We start from the raw sequence: 19,404 nt of genomic DNA, 5'->3' as shown, positions 1-19,404 counted from the left end.
AGCAAGGAAGCCCGAGAGGCAGCCCCCCAATTTTTTTGGGGGGGGGGGGGGCACACAGGGAGTGTGGCTGAGTCAGGTTGGAGACCTGAGCCAACTCCCCGTGCTTACCGTGGCGAGCGTCGTACTGGTCAGGCACCGTGTTATGCGGTGGAGCGCACGGTGTCTCCAGTGTGCGTGCACAGCCCGGTGCGCTACCTTCCAGCTCCCAGAATCGGCCGGGCTAGAGTGGGCATCCAGCCAGTTCGGAGGGTGCCGGCTCAGCGCATCTGGCCGCCAGTACGTCTCTACGGCCCAGGATGTCCTGCGCCAGCTCTGCGCACTGTATCTCCGGTACGTCTGCTCAGCCCAGTGCGTCCTGTGCCAGCGCCCCGCATCTGCGGGGTGAAGATAGCCACCCAGCCAGGACGGGTTGTGCAGGCTCCTGCTCGAGACCTCCAGTGCGTCTCCACGGCCCAGTGTATCCGGTGCCTCTGCCAAGGACAGGGCCTCCTGTATGTCTCCCCAGCCTGGTGAGCCCTGTGGCACCTCCACGTAACAGACTGCCCATACGTCTCCCCATTCCAGTGATGATCCATGGCACGAAGCCTCCAGTGATGATCCATGGCAAGAAGCCTCCAGTGATGATCCATGGCAGGAAGCCTCCAGTGATGATCCATGGCAAGAAGCCTCCAGTGATGATCCATGGCAAGAAGCCTCAAGTGATGATCCATGGCACGAAGCCTCCAGTGAGGAGTCATGGCACGAAGCCTCCAGCGACGGTCTCCAGTCCGGCGCTCCAGAGACGTTCTCCAGTCCGGAGCCTCCAGCGACGTTCTCCAGTCCGGAGCCTCCAGCGACGTTCTCCAGTCCGGAGCCTCCAGCGACGTTCTCCAGTCCGGAGCCTCCAGCGACGTTCTCCAGTCCGGAGCCTCCAGCGACGTTCTCCAGTCCGGAGCCTCCAGCGACGTTCTCCAGTCCGGAGCCTCCAGCGACGGTCTCCAGTCCGGAGCCTCCAGCGACGGTGCTCAGTCTGGGGCACGCAACGAGGGTGCACAGTCCGGGGCCCGCTACGAGAGTCCCCAGTCCGGGGCCCGCTACGAGGGTCCAGAGGTGCCACCAAAGTGGGTTGAGCCAGTGGTGGAGAGGAGTCTGCGTCCCGCACCTGAGCCGCCACTGTGGATAGATGCCCACCCAGACCCTCCCCTATAGGTTTAGGTTTTGCGGACGGTTTTGCGACCCTCCCCTATAGGTTTAGGTTTTGCGGCCCAAGGTGCGGCCGAGTCCGCACCTTTGGGGGGGAGGGGGTACTGTCACGCCCTGACCTTAGAGATCCTTTTTATGTCTCTATTTTGGTTTGGTCAGGGTGTGAGTTGGGGTGGGTATTCTATGTTCTATTATTTGTATTTCTATGTTTTGGCCGGGTAGGGTTCTCAATCAGGGACAGCTGTCTATCGTTGTCTCTGATTGAGAACGATACTTAGGTAGGCCTTTTTTCCACCTGTCTTTGTGGGAAGTTGACTTTGTTTATGGCACATAGCCGTTAGATTCACGTTTTGTTTTGTAGTGTGTAATGTTTTGTTTGGCGTCTTTTCTAAATAAAAGAACATGTACGCTCACGACGCTGCACCATGGTCCTCTTCTTTCAACGGCCGTGACAAGTATGTTGTTCCTCCATAGTGTAAAGCTGTTGGTACTTGTCGATTTCCCTCAGGGTCTCCTTGGTATCCAGATTGGCTCTATACTGCAACCAGTTGTTTTACGAAAAGATAACAATGAGTCTTTCCCATGATGACAACAGGTATCTGTAGTACAGCCAGCTAGCACTCGTGGAATCCACGCAAAAAAAGGAACACAAACTTGCAGTCCCAGCCGTAAAGGCTAACCGCGTTGTGGAATCCTTAGTAACAAAACTTTAATTTGGTTTAAGATCGATTTAATGCAAATGTTTTAATGTAAACAACAAACCGAGTGTAGACCTGCTGGGAACCATTTAATTACACTTTTTTGCTGTCTTTTTCTGTGGCTAAACCAACTAGGCTCGTAATTTAATAATTTTATTTGTATTTACAGATGGCATACAAGTTTGTTATTAAGGCACATGAAAGTTCACATGTCCCAGAAGGCACTTCTCCAAAAAATGCATAAAAAAAAAAATGAGGTTTACGTTCAAATGGCTCTCCTGTGAAGTAATGATGCGCGACATACGCCTAATTACCTGAAACAAGTCACATTTGATGGAGAATATATACTAGAAACCTGAATTGCCTCATTTATTGCACACATTCTGCAATACATCTCTAGATGTATCTCTTAGAACATCTCTTAGAACACAATGTGAGGTTGTGTCCAAGACACAGTATTCCCCATGGAGAATAACATTTATCTTATCTCATCTTGGTTATTAATTTATTATTAATCGATTTCACGAGCAACAGTCGCGATAATAGCTAATTTCGGCAACTCCTGTTCGATCTACATCGTTAATACTACGCATCTTGTCATTTTAAAGCTTTAAAAGCATTCATACATTATGAGTTTGACGCTCAAAACAACTGAACCCAGTTTAAATTCTAAAATTGGCTTTAAAAACCTGTAAATCAACTTTATCCAAAACAGATCAAGTGCAACTTGAGTTTTTAGAATAGTGCATGTCACATACAGTATGATACATGCCGAATGATATCCTTATTGAAGAGTAGCCAAAGGAACGTTCAATGATTTCTCCCTAATTTCCTTCACTTCATTAGGGTAACCCATTAATCAGAGCTCTAGAGGGAGTCTACTGTCACAGTCTATTCTAATAGTACACTAAACATACACCACTAGCAATTACACAGTAATAGAAAACATGCATCCAGGTAGAAAAGGCAATCCATAACCACTGTATCACTTCGTTATTTTTACTTCATATAACCTACACCTCATATAAGCCACTGTCTAAGTAATTGTTGTATCTAATTGCACCTCGTTAACTACACAAAATGATAACTAAAGATTTTAAGGCAGCAGGGTGAGTAAAGTCAAATGTTAAGTTATCTAGCATAGCATATTGTACATGTAGTGGCAGTAGCATAGCATACTATTATCTAGCAGAGCATACTGTACATGTAATGACAGTAGGACGTCACTGCAAAATCAGCCTTTGTGTGACCTGGGCCTGTATCCGTAAAGCATCTCAGAGTAGTTTTTCCTTTTAGATCCTTATGAATAAGATTATATGGAGGGGGAAGACCTGATCCTAGATCAGCACTCCTACTCTGAGTTGCTGTATGACTACGGGCCCAGGACTGTATCTGAGTCATACTGTAAGTGTTACGGCCTCTCTCCTCAGACGCCCTAAGGGGGAGCTGTTGCTCAAAGATGAGAGTCTACAACGGTGAGAGCAGACAGGGGGAGAGGGTGCGGGGTGTACATTGAGCAGACTCAGTCTGAGGAGACCGGCTGTCACAGCCGAGCAGATGGAACGCACAGACCTCATTTGCAATCAGATTGTCGAGAGTTTAAGCACTTACCTGATGGAGATGGCTCAACAGCTCTCACTTTCGGGGCTTTTTTTCCACCATCCTTTTTTGTGTCACCTCTTCAAAGCTACGCTCTTGCCAATCTCATTTGAGCCCTCTCACAATCATGATAATTGTTCTAATCTCTCAACGGTGTTCTCTTTCCAGGGGTTATCATAATTTGCATGATAATAAAACAGCCATGCATTCAGCCGAACCAGTCTGATCTTTCTTAAATTATTTTGGTTTTATGAAAAGGTCAGGCAATATTATTAAAATGGTAACCCACTGGGATAGCTATTTATTTATTTGTTATAGCCTGAGTGTGCCTCCCCAGAGCAACTAATCATGACATTTTAGTAATAGTGTCCAGATTTTTTGCTGTCACGAAGTCTTAATGAGTTAACTTATAAATAATGAGTAGTAGATGAACAGAGCCGCCTAAATTGAAATATATTATTACTTAGTAATGTTATAATGAAGAACAGACTTAGATGGTTGACCTAACCCTACCAAGCATCATAATAAAAAATAAAAATGTCATTATGTAGAAAATGGTTGATTCATTTACTACTGGTGAAACAACACAGCTGCAGCTTTGACAGATGTAGAAAGATTTATAACTACCAACAAACAAATACTTTCTGACATGATAGTAGAAAACATCCTATTGAAAATGTATGAATTTGACTTTTTGTGCTCTTCCATGACAGGTAATGCACATTTTATCATCATGTATGGAGTGTACATGCAAACAACTCTAATATCACAGTCTAATATGACTGTAGCTCTATGGCACGTGTGACCAAGGCACCATACACAGATGATTCATAAATATATTTAATGTGACATGGTAATGAATGTGAGTGCCACCCTCTCAGACCAAGACATCCACTTAAAGGGATTTTGGCAATCATCTACTTACCCAGAGTCAGCTGAACTCATGGATAACATTGTTAAGTCTCTGTGTGCAGTTTGAAGGAAGCTGCAGTTCGTTTCACGAGCCATTGCTAACTAGCATTGACACAATGACCGGAAGTCTATTGAATCAGCTAGCAGATTCCAGTCATTGTGCTAACACTAGTTCGCAATCACTTGTGAAAAAATAAATAATAAAGATAGTTCACTCAGGCCATTTAACAGCTAGGTCTGGTTTGCTTAGTTAATTGTCTGTATATGGACCAGAAAAAAACACTGAGTGGGATGTCTTGCTTTATTTTCCGTCTCTGGTATGACTGTCACTTTTCCTTTGTGTTAGTCATTTGTCTCATTGTATACATTTCAATTGGTTGAGGGGAACTGAGTTTCAGGGGGAGTGTAATGTGTGTTCAATGAGATGCATGGGTCAACTTATAATACTGACTCCACTTGCTACAGAACCTATGGTCTACCATCTATTGCCATTTTCATAGACATTTTTACATGACATTGACATCTTGAGGCCTACCAGTATACTACCAGTATTTACCCCTACCTCTTGAATGTGCTAGATGTGTCAGTGGGTAAGTGTACATGCACTGAATAGATGAATGTAATAGTTTGACCAAACACTTGTACATGCTTTGCAAGAATGACTATTTCCCTAATAATGCTGTTTACATGGACACATCAGAAATCAGGCTACCTGATGGGACTGTGATAAATGCATAAATTCACTTATCAAAATAAACGTTCTGTCATCTGAGTCCGGACACATAAAATATTTCTAAGATTCATACTTTCAGTTTCTCCTAAATCACATCACTTGCACAAAAGATGGATGCTCGCACTGCTGGTGCTAGCACATTCACAGATCTAATACAACTGTCACGTTCCTGACCTGTTTTCCTTGTTTTTGTATGTGTTTAGTTGGTCAGGGCGTGAGTTGGGGTGGGCATTCTATGTTATGTGTTTCTATGTTGGGTTAAATGTGTTGCCTGATATGGTTCTCAATTAGAGGCAGGTGTTTGACGTTTCCTCTGATTGAGAACCATATTAAGGTAGGCTGTTCTCACTGTTTGTTTGTGGGTGATTGTTCCTGTGTCTGTGTCCGGTGCACCACACGGGACTGTTTCGTTTGTTCATTCGTTTGGCTAGTCTTTCCTGTTCGTGCGTTCTTCGTGTCTATATGTAAGTTCTTATGTTCAGGTCAGTCTACGTCGTTGGTTTGTTATTTTGTTAATTATCAAGTGTAGTTCGTGTCAGTGTTCGTCTTGTCAAATAAATTCATTATGTCTACATTCAACGCTGCATTTTGGTCCGACCCTTACTCCTCCTCCTCATCCGAGGAGGAGGCATTAGACAGCCGTTACAATAACGCTGGAACTCTGACTAAGGTACACATGTCCTAATATTTTAATGTAGGTGTTTTAATCAGCATGTGCTTACTTCGCTTATGACCTTATGCTAATTAATATAATCAGTGTGTTTATATGACTAATGCCATATTTGGCCTGTTGCCACAATCAGTTGAATATCAAATTATTAGTGTGCATGTAAACGTACTCGGTGTCAATCCATGTTGATGTTGGTCTGGAGTCAACTAAAATGTAAAAATGGTCATATTTCCGAAATAAGGGTGCTACTGATACGTGTCTTCAGCACACAAACATTGAGCATTGAGGTGCTCAAGTGCTCTGCCCTGAAATGTCCCAACCATGCTGCTAGTTACTCCACTGCCATTGCTCCATGGGTTGTCATGTTTCCTGTGGTAAGTAGTGAGTCACAAATTGACACAAAGATGGTGTCTTTTATTTTCGGTTTTGTACACGGTTTAGACGGAACAATGATTCGCTACAATATACTTTTTTTGTTTTGTCAAATAAACTGATATTAGGAGAACTGTTCGAATTTTTTAAACCAGGAAATGGCAGAGCGATTTCTGCACAGTGCACATTTTAAGTCATTTTTGACAGTTTGTAACTTTCACAAGGTTGTAGAAATGACATGTTCAGCTACTTATGACATTGGCTCGATAAAGACACATTTTTCACTTCTTCCATTGACTTCCCAAACCCTGGTCTGTTCTCTCGAGTCTGCTTCATGAGGCATTTCCGAAAGTATTAGCCAGCTGGAACTCTGGGTTTGAAAACTCTTCACTAAACTGTCAACTTAAAGTTCTAAGAAAAACACAACCTCGAACCTAATTCCAGGTACAAAATTAATTTGGCCTCAATTACCAACACACAGTTGTAACAGACTTGGATAAACCACCACCTTGCAGAAATAAAAGATTGGGGAACTTTGTCAGTTCAATAACACAGAGAAACGATGATCAAATATCAAGATTGTATTTTTTCATTCCTGCAATAGTTATTGTATCGGATTTAAGAAACAAAAGCGAACATGATTATCCATGGCCTCTTCCACACAGTGGTCAATTATGTCACGTCGGTATGGTCTAACGGCTGGCCGTCATCATCATGTTTCAATGTCACACCCTGTTGCATCATGCCACAAAGCTCAGGAACATGAGTGAAGTGGTTTCATTCACCACACCTCATAGCAACCCACTCTTTTCTGTTTCAAGTTGCAGTGCATCATTTTGGATTGTTTTGTTTGCCACTTTGATCATCAAAGATTTAGATTTCTATTCAGTGGGGGGGATGAAACGTCTGGGGAGCGTTCAAACTATTGACGCGTCTCGGCTTTTAATATTTCACTGATGTTGCCACAGTCAGGCTAAATGTTATATGGGGGGGTGCTACATTTGACAGTACTCCCACTCCTTGCTCTTCCATTTCCTGTCAGAGCGAGATGATAGTATGGAAATGTGTCATGAAATGTTTATCTCCCCTCCATGTCAGACAGGAGTCAGATGTTGCCGCGCTGTTGTTTTTTCTCAGACTACAATTACCAGCTTTTACTCACAAGCACAGATTGCAGAGACTGACAGATGACTTTGCAGTTTTTTTTTATCTCTTTGGGGCTTTGAAATTCGTTTCTGAGGAATGACTGACCACCAACTCAAATGACAGTGAAAGGCCAAGGTCTTAAAGAAGCTTGTCACTAGACAATGCAATGCCCATGACTTCTCCATACAGTTATGTGTTTAATTTAATTCAATAATTTAACAAATGTATTTAATGAATATCATTAACTACAAACAGTAAATGTGCTGTATAATGTCTTCTGCTTACCTGTGTCTCTGCAGTTACCGGCACCATGTCTGCAGCATGGAAGCCGGATGTGTTCTGGTAAAGAAGGTCCGCCCGGAATTCCGGTACTAAAGTATTGTTCTGGAGGGATGTTGGGGAATGGCACCTCTCTGGTCAACGCAGGGGAACTCTGTTTCTGTGATGATATTAAAATGGCATTTTACATTTTAATATCAACATACATTTATGTTGTGTACTGCTAAAATAATGTTTGTATTTAAAAACCTGAGCTTGGTTTCCCAAGAGCATCGTGAGGCTAAACGTATCGTTAGAACATTCGTTTGAGCATCATTACATTTCTGAGCTGTTTCCAAAAAACTAGCGTTACTAAAGTTGCACTTGACAACGGTTGTTATTTAACGACTGCCTCAGACCTATCGTAGAACAGCTAAGTGCGTCGTTAGATGCTTTTTTTGCCCGTCTGCGTCAGTTTATACACAGAAGGTCTCTGCTAAGCACAAAGTCAAGATGTTTATCTGTCTTTCTGTGAACGCGGATAAGTTCAGAACAAATATGACAACAAATACAAAGTTGCCAATGTCTGTAATTGTTAGAAACACGTGAAGGATATGACAACAGAGATGATTGTATTAAAATATAAATACAGGACAGACACTTCAAAACCTTACAGTGGCAAGAAAAAGTATGTGAATCCTTTGGAATTACTTGGATTTCTGCATAACTTTAACATAAAATGTAATCTGATATTCATCTAAGTCACAACAATAGACAAACTCAGTGTGCTTAAACTAACACACAAATTATTGTCTTTTTCTTGTCTACATTGAATAGATCATTTAAACATTCACAGTGTAGGTTGGAAAAAGTATGTGAAACCCTAGGCTAACCACTTCTCCAAAAGCTAACCTGGAGTCGAATCAATGAGACGAGATTGGAGATTTTGGTTAGAGCTGCCCTGCCCCATAAAAATGTTGCTACAAAATGTTGCTATTCACAAGAAGCATTGCCTCGAACGAAATAGGTCTCAGAAGACCTAAGATTAAGAATTGTTGCCTTACATAAAGCTGGAAAGGGTTACAAAAGTATCTCTAAACGTCAGTCCACGGTAAGACAAATTGTCTATAAATAGAGAAATTTCAGCACTGTTGCTACTCTCCATAGGAGTGGCCGTCCTGCGAAGGTGATTGCAAGAGCACAGCGCAGCATGCTCAATGAAGTTCAGAATAATCCTAGAATGTCAGCTAAAGACTTACAGAAATCTCTGGAAAATGCTAACATCTCTGTTGACGAGTCTACGATACGTAAAACACTAAACAAGAATGGTGTTCATGGGAGGACACCATGAAAGAAACCACTGCTGTACAAAAAAAACAAAAGTTTGCAAAAGAGCACCAGGATATTCCGCAGCGCTACTGGCAAAATATTCTGTGGACAGATGAAACTAAAGTCGAGTTGTTTGGAAGGAACACACAACACTATGTGTGGAGAAAAAAAGGCACAGCACACCAACATCAAAACCTCATCCCAACTGTAAACTACGGTGGAGGGAGCATCATGGTTTGGGGCTGCTTTTCTGCCTCAGGGCCTGGACAGCTTGCTATCATTGATGGAAAAATGAATTTCCAAGTTTATCAAGACATTTCTGTCCGCCAAATGAAGCTCAAGAGAAGTTTGGTGATGCAACCGGACAACAACCCTAAGGACAGACGTAAATCAACAACAGAATGGCTTGAACAGAAGAAAATGTGCCTTCTGGAGTGGCCCAGTCAGTCCTGACCTCAACCTGATTGAGATGCTGTGGCATGACCTCAAGAGAGCGGTTCACACTAGACATCCCACGAATGTTGTGGAACTGAAACAGTTTTGTAAAGAGGAATGGTCCAAAATTCCTCCTGACCGTTGTGCAGGTCTGATCTGCAACTACAGAAAACGTTTGGTTGAGGTTATTGCTGCCAAAGGAGGGTCAGCCTGTTACTAACTAATGTTACTAATGTTACTAATGTTTACACGGTGTGTTCAATATAGACATGAACAATTATAATTGTTTGTGTGTTATTAGTTTAAGCAGACTGTCTTTGTCTATTGTTGTGACTTAGATGAAGACCAGATCAAATTTTAGGACCAATTTATGCAGAAATCCAGGAAATTCTAAAGGGTTCACATACTTTATCTTTCGACTGTACATAGGCCTATATACTATACTTTCTGAATATGGTCCTCTGGTCACATTTTTCATTATATATTTTATATTTATAAGTATAATATATTATACTTGGTACATTTTGAGTGAGTAATTTAGTCGTATTTACTACAAATTAAATACTCTTTTTTGTTGTTGTGTTGAGTGTTAATCGTTTTTTTGATAGTGAGTGTTTACACAATGGAGGATAAAATGAGTGTTATTCCTATTGACAAGAATGTGGTGTCATATTAAAGACGTTGTGCACTTTAAAACTAAGTTAAATTGGATTTGTAATTTGTTCTTTTTTTTAGCTATGTCTGTTTGGTTGAAATGTGTGAGAAAATTAGCTATATCTAGAAAATTCTCAGTAACAACCGCAGTATTCTACAACTATATTGGGGTCTAAAGGGTTCAAATGAATGCTTTGCAAAACCCCCTTCAGGAAGAGAATGGAACTGGTAACTCTCCATATATTCTCTGTGTAACCCCTTCTTGTCAGTTGAGTTATGATTTATGTAAATTCTGTTCCTGCACCTTTGACCTCAGTTCTTTTTTAAGTTGAGGCTTTTATAACAGTCCGTTTTTCATTTCAATTCAGTTTCTATTTATCGATCTTAAAACACTATTAGGTTTATTTTGGAGAATAAAACCCCTATTTGTTTGCACCCAATCTCAATGTTTCTCGTTACCTCCTTGGTCATCCCTAACAGTGTGTACAAGGGAACATAAGCTTATTGCATTTCATAAGTCTGTGCTGTTTCCCCATATACTTATTGAGTTCATTTTCATAGGATTGTCAGCCACCCATTTCAAATTCTTCAACCCACAGGCCAACACATAATTCAAGTCCAGGGGCAACACATCAGTTGCAGAGCTGAGCTGCCCAATAGTATATTTTCCTTTTAGGAAGCCTAAGGCCGCTTGCCTTATATGGTAGATACAGTACATAACACATATTCTGGAAACCTTTCCATTCCACATGAAAATAGAAAGTAAGCTCTGAAGTTCTTATTTATTTGTAACATTTTACCCCTTTTTCTCCCCAATTGGTAGTTAGTCTTGTCCCATCGGTGCAACTCCCATACGGACTCGGGAGAGGCGAAGGTTGAGAGCCACGCGTCTTCCGAAACACGACCCTGCAGAGCCACACTGTTCTTGACACACTGGTTGCTTAACTCGGAAGCCAGCCGAACCAATGTGTCGGAGGAAACACTGTACAACTGGCGACCGAGGTCAGCATGCATGCGCCCGGGCCGCCACAAGGAGTCACTAGAGCGCAATGGGACAAGGACATCCCGGCCTGCCAAACCCTTCCCTAACCCGGACGACACTGGGTCAATTGTGCGCTGCCTCAGGTATTGACAGATCTGTAGTGACGCCTCAAGCCCTGCGATGCAGTGCCTTAGACTGCTGCGCCAATAAAGAGGCCCTGCTCTGAACTTCTTTTAAGAGAATATTAGGAACTGCAATTTGCGGCACCTGAAATAAATAATTCAGCCTCGGAAGGACATTCATTTTAATTGTGTTGACTCATCCCAGTGACGAGACTGGCAGGGTTTGCCTTCTCGTTAAATCACCCTCTTATCTTTTCTAGCGTTGGAGAGTCATTCTTCAAATGAAATGTTATTTGTCACATGCGCTGAATACAATAACTGAATACAACATACCTTACAGTGAAATGCTTAATTACAAGCCCTTAACCAACAATGGTTTAAGAATTTTTAAGAAAGGAAAAAAATTGTTAAGTAAAAAATAGATAAGTAAAAAAGCGAGGCTATATACAAGGGGTACCGGTACAGAGTCAATGTGCGGGGGCACCGGTTAGTTGAGATAATTGAGGTAATATGTACACTACCATTCAAAGGTTTGGGGTCACTTAGAAATGTCCTTGTTTTTTAAAGAAAAGCACATTTTTTGTCCATTAAAATAACATCAAATTGATCAGAAATAAAGTGTAGACATTGTTAATATTGTAATTGACTATTGTAGCTGGAAACGGCAGATTTTTTAATGGAATATCTACATAGGCGTACAGAGGCCCATTATCAGCAATCATCACTCCTGTGTTCCAATGGCATGTTGTTAGCTAATCCAAGTTTATAATTTTAAAAGGCTAATTAATCATTAGAAAACCCTTTTTCAATTATGTTAGCACAGCTGAAATCTGTTCTGCTAAAGATAAAAATATTTTTAAGTACTTCTTAAGTAGTTTTTTTGGGGTAACTGTACTTGATTTGACTATTTATGTGTTTGCCAACTTTTCATTTTACTTCACTACATTCCTAAAGAAAATAATATACTTTTTACCCCATACATTTTCCCTGACACCCAAAAGTACTCGTTACATTTTGATCGGAAAATGGTCCAGTTCACACACAAAGAGAACATCTCTGGTCAACCATACTGCCTCAAATCTGGCGGAATCACTAAAAACAAAAGCTATGTGTGTAAATTGTGTCTGAGTGTTGGAGTCTGCCCCTGGCTATCCGTTAATAAAAAAAAGAAAATGATGCCGTCTGGTTTGCTTAATATATTAATTTGAAATGGTTTTTACTTTTGATACTTAATAAGTACATTTTAGCAATTCCATTTACTTTTGATACTTAAGAATATTTAAAACCAAATACTTTTAGACCTTTCGTAGTAGTATTTTACTGGGTGACTTTCACTTTTACTTGAGTCATTTTCTAATAGGGTATCTTTACTTTTACTCAAGTATAACAATTGAGTACTTTTTCCACCACTGTTAATTACACTGTTAGAATGTTGCAGTCAGAATGACTGTCATTAGCTTGAAGGGGGGTCCTTTGGGGCCCAGCGGTTCTAGTGTTAAAGAACTGTGTGACCCTGAATCTCGTGCAATTATGATGCGCCAACAAGACTAAATCTCAGAGCCCCTAACAAATCAATGCTATTGATTTCTGATGAATACCCCTCACAAATACCCATCTACTGGGACATTCTGTAATGATGTCAGTGATCATTGTTCAATCGTTTGTGTAAGACATACATAACTGGTTAAAGCTAAACCTCTTACATTTTAAAATACATTTTATGCACTTTGAACAAGCATAATCTGTTCCAAAATCTTAACAGAGTAATCTGATTCCCGATGTTGGATCTGCCTGGGACTATTTTTATAAGAAATTTGTGTCAATCGGTGATAAGCATGCCCCTGTGAAGAAAGGTAGACTCAGTGGAAGGGACAATCTCTGGTTTTCAGATAACTTAGCAGAATTAATTAGACAGGGAAATGTCTCTTGGGCTAATGCTAGAAGTACAAATGCACCTGCTGACTGGACCTCCGTCAGAGCTCTAAGAAACAAGTGTACATGATTTGTTAGGAGGTTTAAATCAGAATTCTATCTGAAAGTAGTCAGAGAGAACCTTACAATTCTACCAAGTTAGCAGAATTAATTAGACAGAAAAATGTGCCACATAGACGAATGTGGCAGGGTCAACAGTCAATCACGGATTATAAAAAGAAAACCAGCCCTGTCGTGGACACCGACGTCTTGCTCCCAGACAAATTAAACAACTTTTTTGCTCGCTTTGAGGACAATACAGTGCCACTGCCACGGCCCGCTACCAAAGCCTGGGTGCTCTCCTTCTCCGTGGCCAACGTGAGTAAAACATTGAAACGTGTTAACCATCGCAGGACTGCCGGCCCAGACGGCATCCCTAGCCGTGTCCTCAGAGCATGTGCAGACCATCTGGCTGGTGTGTTTACGGACATATTCAACCAATCCCTATCCCAGTCTGTTGTCCCCATATGCTTCAAGATGGCCACCATTGTTCCCAAGAAAGCTGAAGTAAATGAACGAAATGACTATTGCCCCATTGCACTTACTTCTGTCATCATGAAGTGCTTTGAGAGACTAGTCAAGGACCTTATCACCTCCACCCTACCTAATACCCTAGACCCACTCAAACTTGCTTACCGCCCCAATAGGTCCACTGATGATGCAATCGCCATCACACTGCACACTGCCATATCCCATCTGGACAAGAGGAATACCTATGTAAGAATGCTGTTCATTGACTACAGCTCAGCATTTAACACCATAGTACCCTCCAAACTCGTCATTAAGCTCGAGACCCTGGGTCTCGACCCCGCCCTGTGCAACTGGGTCCTGGACTTTGACAGGCCGCCCCCAGGTGGTGAAGGTAGGAAACAACATCTCCACCCCGCTGATCCTCAACACTGGGCCCCACAAGGGTGCGTTCTCAGCCCTCTCCTGTACTCTCTGTTCACCCATGACTGTGTGGCCATGCACGCTTCCAACTCAATCATCAAGTTTGCTGACGACACTACAGTGGTAGGCTTGATTACCAACAACGACGAGACAGCCTACAGTGAGGGCACTCGGAGTGTGGTGTCAGGAAAATAACCTCTCACTCAACATCAACAAAACAAAAGAGATGATCGTGGACTTCAGGAAACAGCAGAGGGAGCACCCCCCCATCCACATCGACGGGACAGTTGTGGAGAAGGTGGAACGTTTTATGTTCCTTGGCGTACACATCACGGACAAACTGAAATGGTCCACCCACACAGACAGCGTGGTGAAGAAAATGCAACAGCGCCTCTTCAACCTCAGGAGTCTGAAGAAATGTGGCTTGTCATCTAAAACACTCACAAACTTTTACAGATGCACAATCAAGAGCATCCTGTCGGGCTGTATTACCGCCTGGTACGGCTATTTAATCTGATGATTTTCCTGTTTGCCCAATCAAAGCTACCGTAGCATATCATCCGTGGGAAAACAAAAAGTTTACCTCAGGCTACAGTGTCTCTCATTCTTCAGATCAGTCAAAAACCCATCATACATAGTCTCACTTGTTTCTCTGCCTACAGTACACCTTAGCTAGCTAGCTTAGCTTTCTACTGCATCAATGGATTCCCGGGAGAGAGATTTTTTTAATGGTAATCGCTAGATTTGTTAATGGTAATGTTGTACTTTTTTTTTTTTTTTTTTTTTAAATCTTTATTTTAACAGGGAAAACAGACTGAGACCTAGATCTCTTTTACGGCTGTGCCCTGTGTAAACATGTTGACATGTACAGTTTTAGACATACAGACAAGAACATTTCAAAACATACACAATTCAACAGAAACAATCACAGACAACATCATATTGATCCTCCATAAACATTTTAAAATGGGCAAGGGACACCAGAGTGTCTAACTTAAGTTGGATCTGCAGTTTGTTCCATAAATAAGGTGCAAAGGAACTGAAGGCAGTCCTACCCAACTCTGTGGAGACCGCAGGAGTCTCTAATGTAATCCACATCTGTGATCTGGTTTTAAAATTAGTACATCTTGTGGAAATTAATGATGATATATATGGAGGTAGTTTTAAAAGAAGTGCTTTATAAATAAACAAGAGAGCATGTTGCTCTTGCCTCACAGATAGAGAGACCCAACCCACATGTTGATATAGGATACAGTGATGAGTTCTGTAACTATCACCCGTGATAAACCTGAGTGCACAATGGTAAATAGCATCCAGTGGTTTTAATGTGTTTGCCGATGCATGCATATAGATAATATCACCATAATCTAAAACGGACATAAAAGTAGCCTGCACAATTTTTTTCCTATTTACAGAGGACAGACAAGCCCTGTTTCTGTAAAGGAATCCTATCTTGAATTTGAGCTTTTTTCCCAATTCAGTAACATGTTTTTTAAAAGAAAGCCTATCATCTAACCATACCCCTAAGTATTTATATGCAGAGACCTTATTGATTTGAGTACCATCCAAGCTAGTGATTACAAACGTGTTTCTAACTGGGAGTTTAGACCTAGAAAAAAACATGACATTTGTTTTCTTAGCGTTTAAAACAAGTTTAAGCTGTAAAAGAGACCCCTGTAGTATCCTAAAATCAGACTCCAACTGCATTAAAGCTTGGTCCGCTGTTGGAGCAATAGAGTACATAACTGTGTCATCTGCATATAAATGGAATTTACAATATCTGACATCATCACCAATGTTGTTTATATAAAGTGAGAACAATAGTGGGCCAATTATTGAACCCTGAGGGATCCCTTTAAGTAACTGTAAGGGGTCAGACTTGACCCCATCGACCATGACGGCTTGAGTTCTATCTTTAAGATAGTCATAAAACCATCGGCAGGCATCAGTGCCCAGTCCTATAGATGACAGCTTACTCAAAAGGATAGCATGGTCTACAGTGTCAAAAGCTTTTGACAAATCTACAAACAACGCAGCACAGTGCTTTCTATCGTCTAAGGCATTTGCAATATCATTTACAACAAGCATAGTGGCCGATGTGGTACTGTGTTTAGATCTAAAACCAGATTGATTGGTACTAAGAATACTGTTAGCAGAAAGAAAAGATTGTAACTGTTTGTTGACTATAGATTCTAGAATCTTTACCAGACAAGGGAGCCTAGAGATGGGTCGATAGTTATCCAAATCACTACCGTCACCTCCCTTATGTAATGGCAGAACAAAAGCTGCTTTCCACACCTTAGGGATATTTCCTGTGCTTAATGTTAGATTAAAAATGTGTGTTACTGGACCAGCAAAAATAGGTGCAGCACACTTAAGTAAGTACGGATCTAAATTGTCAGCGCCTAAGGATTTCTTAGTATCAATGGCACACAGGGCAATTAGAACCTCTGCTTCAGTTATTTTCTGGAAACTAAAAACAGGGTTACCATTTTTCAGAGTAACGGTTGAAAAGCAAGACGAAAAATCAACTAACTGGCCAGTACCACAAAGTCCACTTTTCCTTTCAAATAAAAAACCAGCAGAGATGAAATGCTTATTAAAAGCATCACAAATATCATTTTTTTCAGTTAGAATACAGAAGTCTGAGGTAATTTGCTTAGGAAGAGAAACAGCAGAATTCCCCCGTTTCAGTGAATTAACGGTTTTCCAGAATTTTGCAGGATCTCCTGCAGAATCTGTCATAGCATTAAGGAAGTAATTTGATTTTGCCTTTTTGACAGCTGCAGTACATTTATTTCTCAATTGCCTAAAAAACAGCCAATCAGCTGGAGTACCTGTTTTCCTCGCCAAGGCCCAGGCCCGATTCTTTTGCAGGAAAAGACCTGACAATTCAGGAGAGAACCAAGAACTGGTTCGGTTTCTTACTCTGTGATTCTTAAGCGGGGCATGTTTATCAGACATAGAGGTAACAATAGAAGAGAAAAAAGCAAGGGCTAAAACCGGGTCCAGAAAGCAGCTAGTGGATAAAAGCTCAGAGTGATATAAGTCAAGGATAAAAGCTTGCTGTGAGAAATGTTTATAATTTCTCTTAGAGATTATACAGGGATCAGAGTGTTTCAGCCTGGTATCTCTAATACAAGCAATAGGGCAGTGGTCACTGATATCATTTGCAAAAACCCCACTGGCTGTGTATTTATGGGGGGTATTTGTTAGAATAATGTCTAGTAGAGTGGATTTTACTGGGTTCTTAAAGTTGGGACGGGTTGGTTTAGTTATCAGCTGAGTTAGATTTAGCTCAGTACAAATGCCTTTTAATTTATCGGATACTGGTGAGAGCCAATCCAGGTTAAAATCTCCCAAAATCAGTAATTCAGAGTTTGCATAATTAGACAGTATATCAGATAAATTGCATAGAGTACAAGGAGGAGCTGAGGGGGGGCGATATACCCCTGCTAGAGTTAAATGAGCATTATTACCAAGTACCACGTTTAAAACTAGACATTCATATTGCTTTGAGACAGAGGTTGATATGGACACAGAAACATTTAAGCAGCATTTAACATAAATCGCAATACCACCACCTCTACCAACTCTATCAGTTCTATAAATATTGTATCCAATCAACTGAACATCTGAATCTGGCACAGAATCACACAGCCACGATTCAGATACAATCAGAACGTCAACATTTGATTGTGAGACCAAAATTTCAATAAAGTCCAACTTTTGGATCAGGCTTCTAGCATTCAAATGAATTATTCCAATACCATTGCTACGGGAATTCATATCAGATGGAGTATCCAAGGTAGCACCTGAAGCTGCACTAGATGAGCAATAAACCATTTTCGAGCTATTGACAGAGCTCAATTTTATGGGGACAAGATTACTACTAACAATACCTCTCTGCATGTGAGTAGTATTCGCAATACGGTGATTGGACAATAAACTAGGAATTGCAGAAGGGTTGTTAACTGTAGTTTGTTCCATATTTGCAATTGAGGAACTAATTAATGAAACTGGGAGAGGAGCATTGAACATAGTCTGATAGGGGAGCGTACAATCCCAAAAGTCAACCCCCGAGAATACACAACGTCAGGTATCAAAGGCTCTACATGAGGCAAGAGTAAGAGACATGTTGGTGGAGAGGATGCTGGAGCCATACCTGTTAAGATGTAAATTGTCCCGAAGAAATAGACCTGGTCGGTCTGTAAAAGCTGCAAAGTTATCCACAAAAGGAATTCTCATCGTGCAGCAGTATCCCTTAAGCCAGGTGTGTAATTGGCGTATACGACTAAAAACCATATCCGTGTAGCGTGGGGATGGAAATGGACCGGAAACAACACACTGCTTCCCAGATTCCAGCAGCGTATTTATCAATGTTTTAAAATCGTCTCTCAATTTCTCTGACTGCTGGAGTTTAATGTCATTTGACCCAACATGGACAATGACAGTTGAAGCGGCGGAGTGCTTGCTAATAAGTAGCGGTAGCATGGAATCTAGGTCAGAGATCCTAGCGCCAGGGTAGCAGAAGGTCTCAGCTTTCCGGATTGAAACGTTTCGGACCATGGATGAACCCACCACGAGAACGGAAGGACTACAGATGGGTTTATTGGGTAAATGACGGGGCCTCTCCCGGGTGATCTGCCTCCTAGCAGGTTGAGGGGGGCTAGCAGCTGAGACTGACGACCTAGTGGCAGGCAAGGAGCGCAGATGAGTGTGCTTGGGCACTTCCACCTGAGAGTGAGATGGCAGCAGTAGAGATGAAGCGGAGGGACCCTGTACAGTATGATTGGAATGCACTTCCAGGTCTTCCAGGACCTTGAATCTCCTCCCCAATTGTAGCACCTCCGAAACATTTGATGGATTCCGTTTCCTGGAGTGCTTTCCTCCCCGGACAGCAATCCAGGCATCCTGAGGCGGAGTAGAAGGGGTGGAACAGACCAGGCCCTTCGGTTTAGCTCCTAGTCTGGGCCATGGCTCATTTAAGGGAACCGAATGGAGTTTCACAGTTACAGGCTCCCCAGAAGTGGAGGTGCCGAGCCAGGGGCAGGTGACGTCGTCGATTTTGGAGGTGGTTTGTATAACCATGGAGTCCAGGAGTTCTTCGTCCTCCTTGATCTGGCGCAAGACAGATACTCTCCCCTCCAGCTCAGCGACTCTCTGGCTCAGGTACTGGCAGGTGGTACATCCAGGGGCGAGCGAAGCCATGAGAGACAGGTGGGTTTGGGCCCGGAGGCTAGCAGTTAGCAGTTTGTTTTTAGCCTAAAGCCAGCTTTTTGCCGAACTTTTCCAGAGAGAAAAAACACTTTCCATCCACCGTGGAGCGAGATTCCGGGACAAGAGAGAGTGGTCCTAGCTGGTAAAAGTTAACCGCGATGCGGAATCCATGCAAAAACACGTTCGGTATTTATGATTAACAAAGATTGGTTATGTTTTAGTTAAAAATA

At 41.9% G+C, this 19,404-nt stretch overlaps 1 protein-coding gene across 1 annotated transcript in view; it reads right to left on the bottom strand.

Moving 5' to 3' along the window:
* cspg4 (chondroitin sulfate proteoglycan 4) overlaps positions 1–19,165 on the bottom strand; it is a 156,237-nt gene extending 137,072 nt beyond the window's left edge. Inside the window, exons 1-2 of the mRNA XM_039017980.1 lie at positions 18,971–19,165; positions 18,556–18,691 (exon numbers count right to left, since the gene is read on the bottom strand). Of these exons, the coding sequence (XP_038873908.1) occupies positions 18,556–18,691; positions 18,971–19,165 (331 nt within the window). The remainder of the gene's footprint in view (positions 1–18,555; positions 18,692–18,970) is intronic.
* Between the last annotated feature and the right edge of the window lie 239 nt (positions 19,166–19,404).

This window comes from Salvelinus namaycush, chromosome 21 (assembly GCF_016432855.1).
Source record: "Salvelinus namaycush isolate Seneca chromosome 21, SaNama_1.0, whole genome shotgun sequence".
Lineage (NCBI taxonomy): Eukaryota > Metazoa > Chordata > Actinopteri > Salmoniformes > Salmonidae > Salvelinus > Salvelinus namaycush.
The sequence above is the reverse complement of the archived record's forward strand: the minus strand, read 5'-3'. Positions and strand labels throughout refer to the sequence as shown.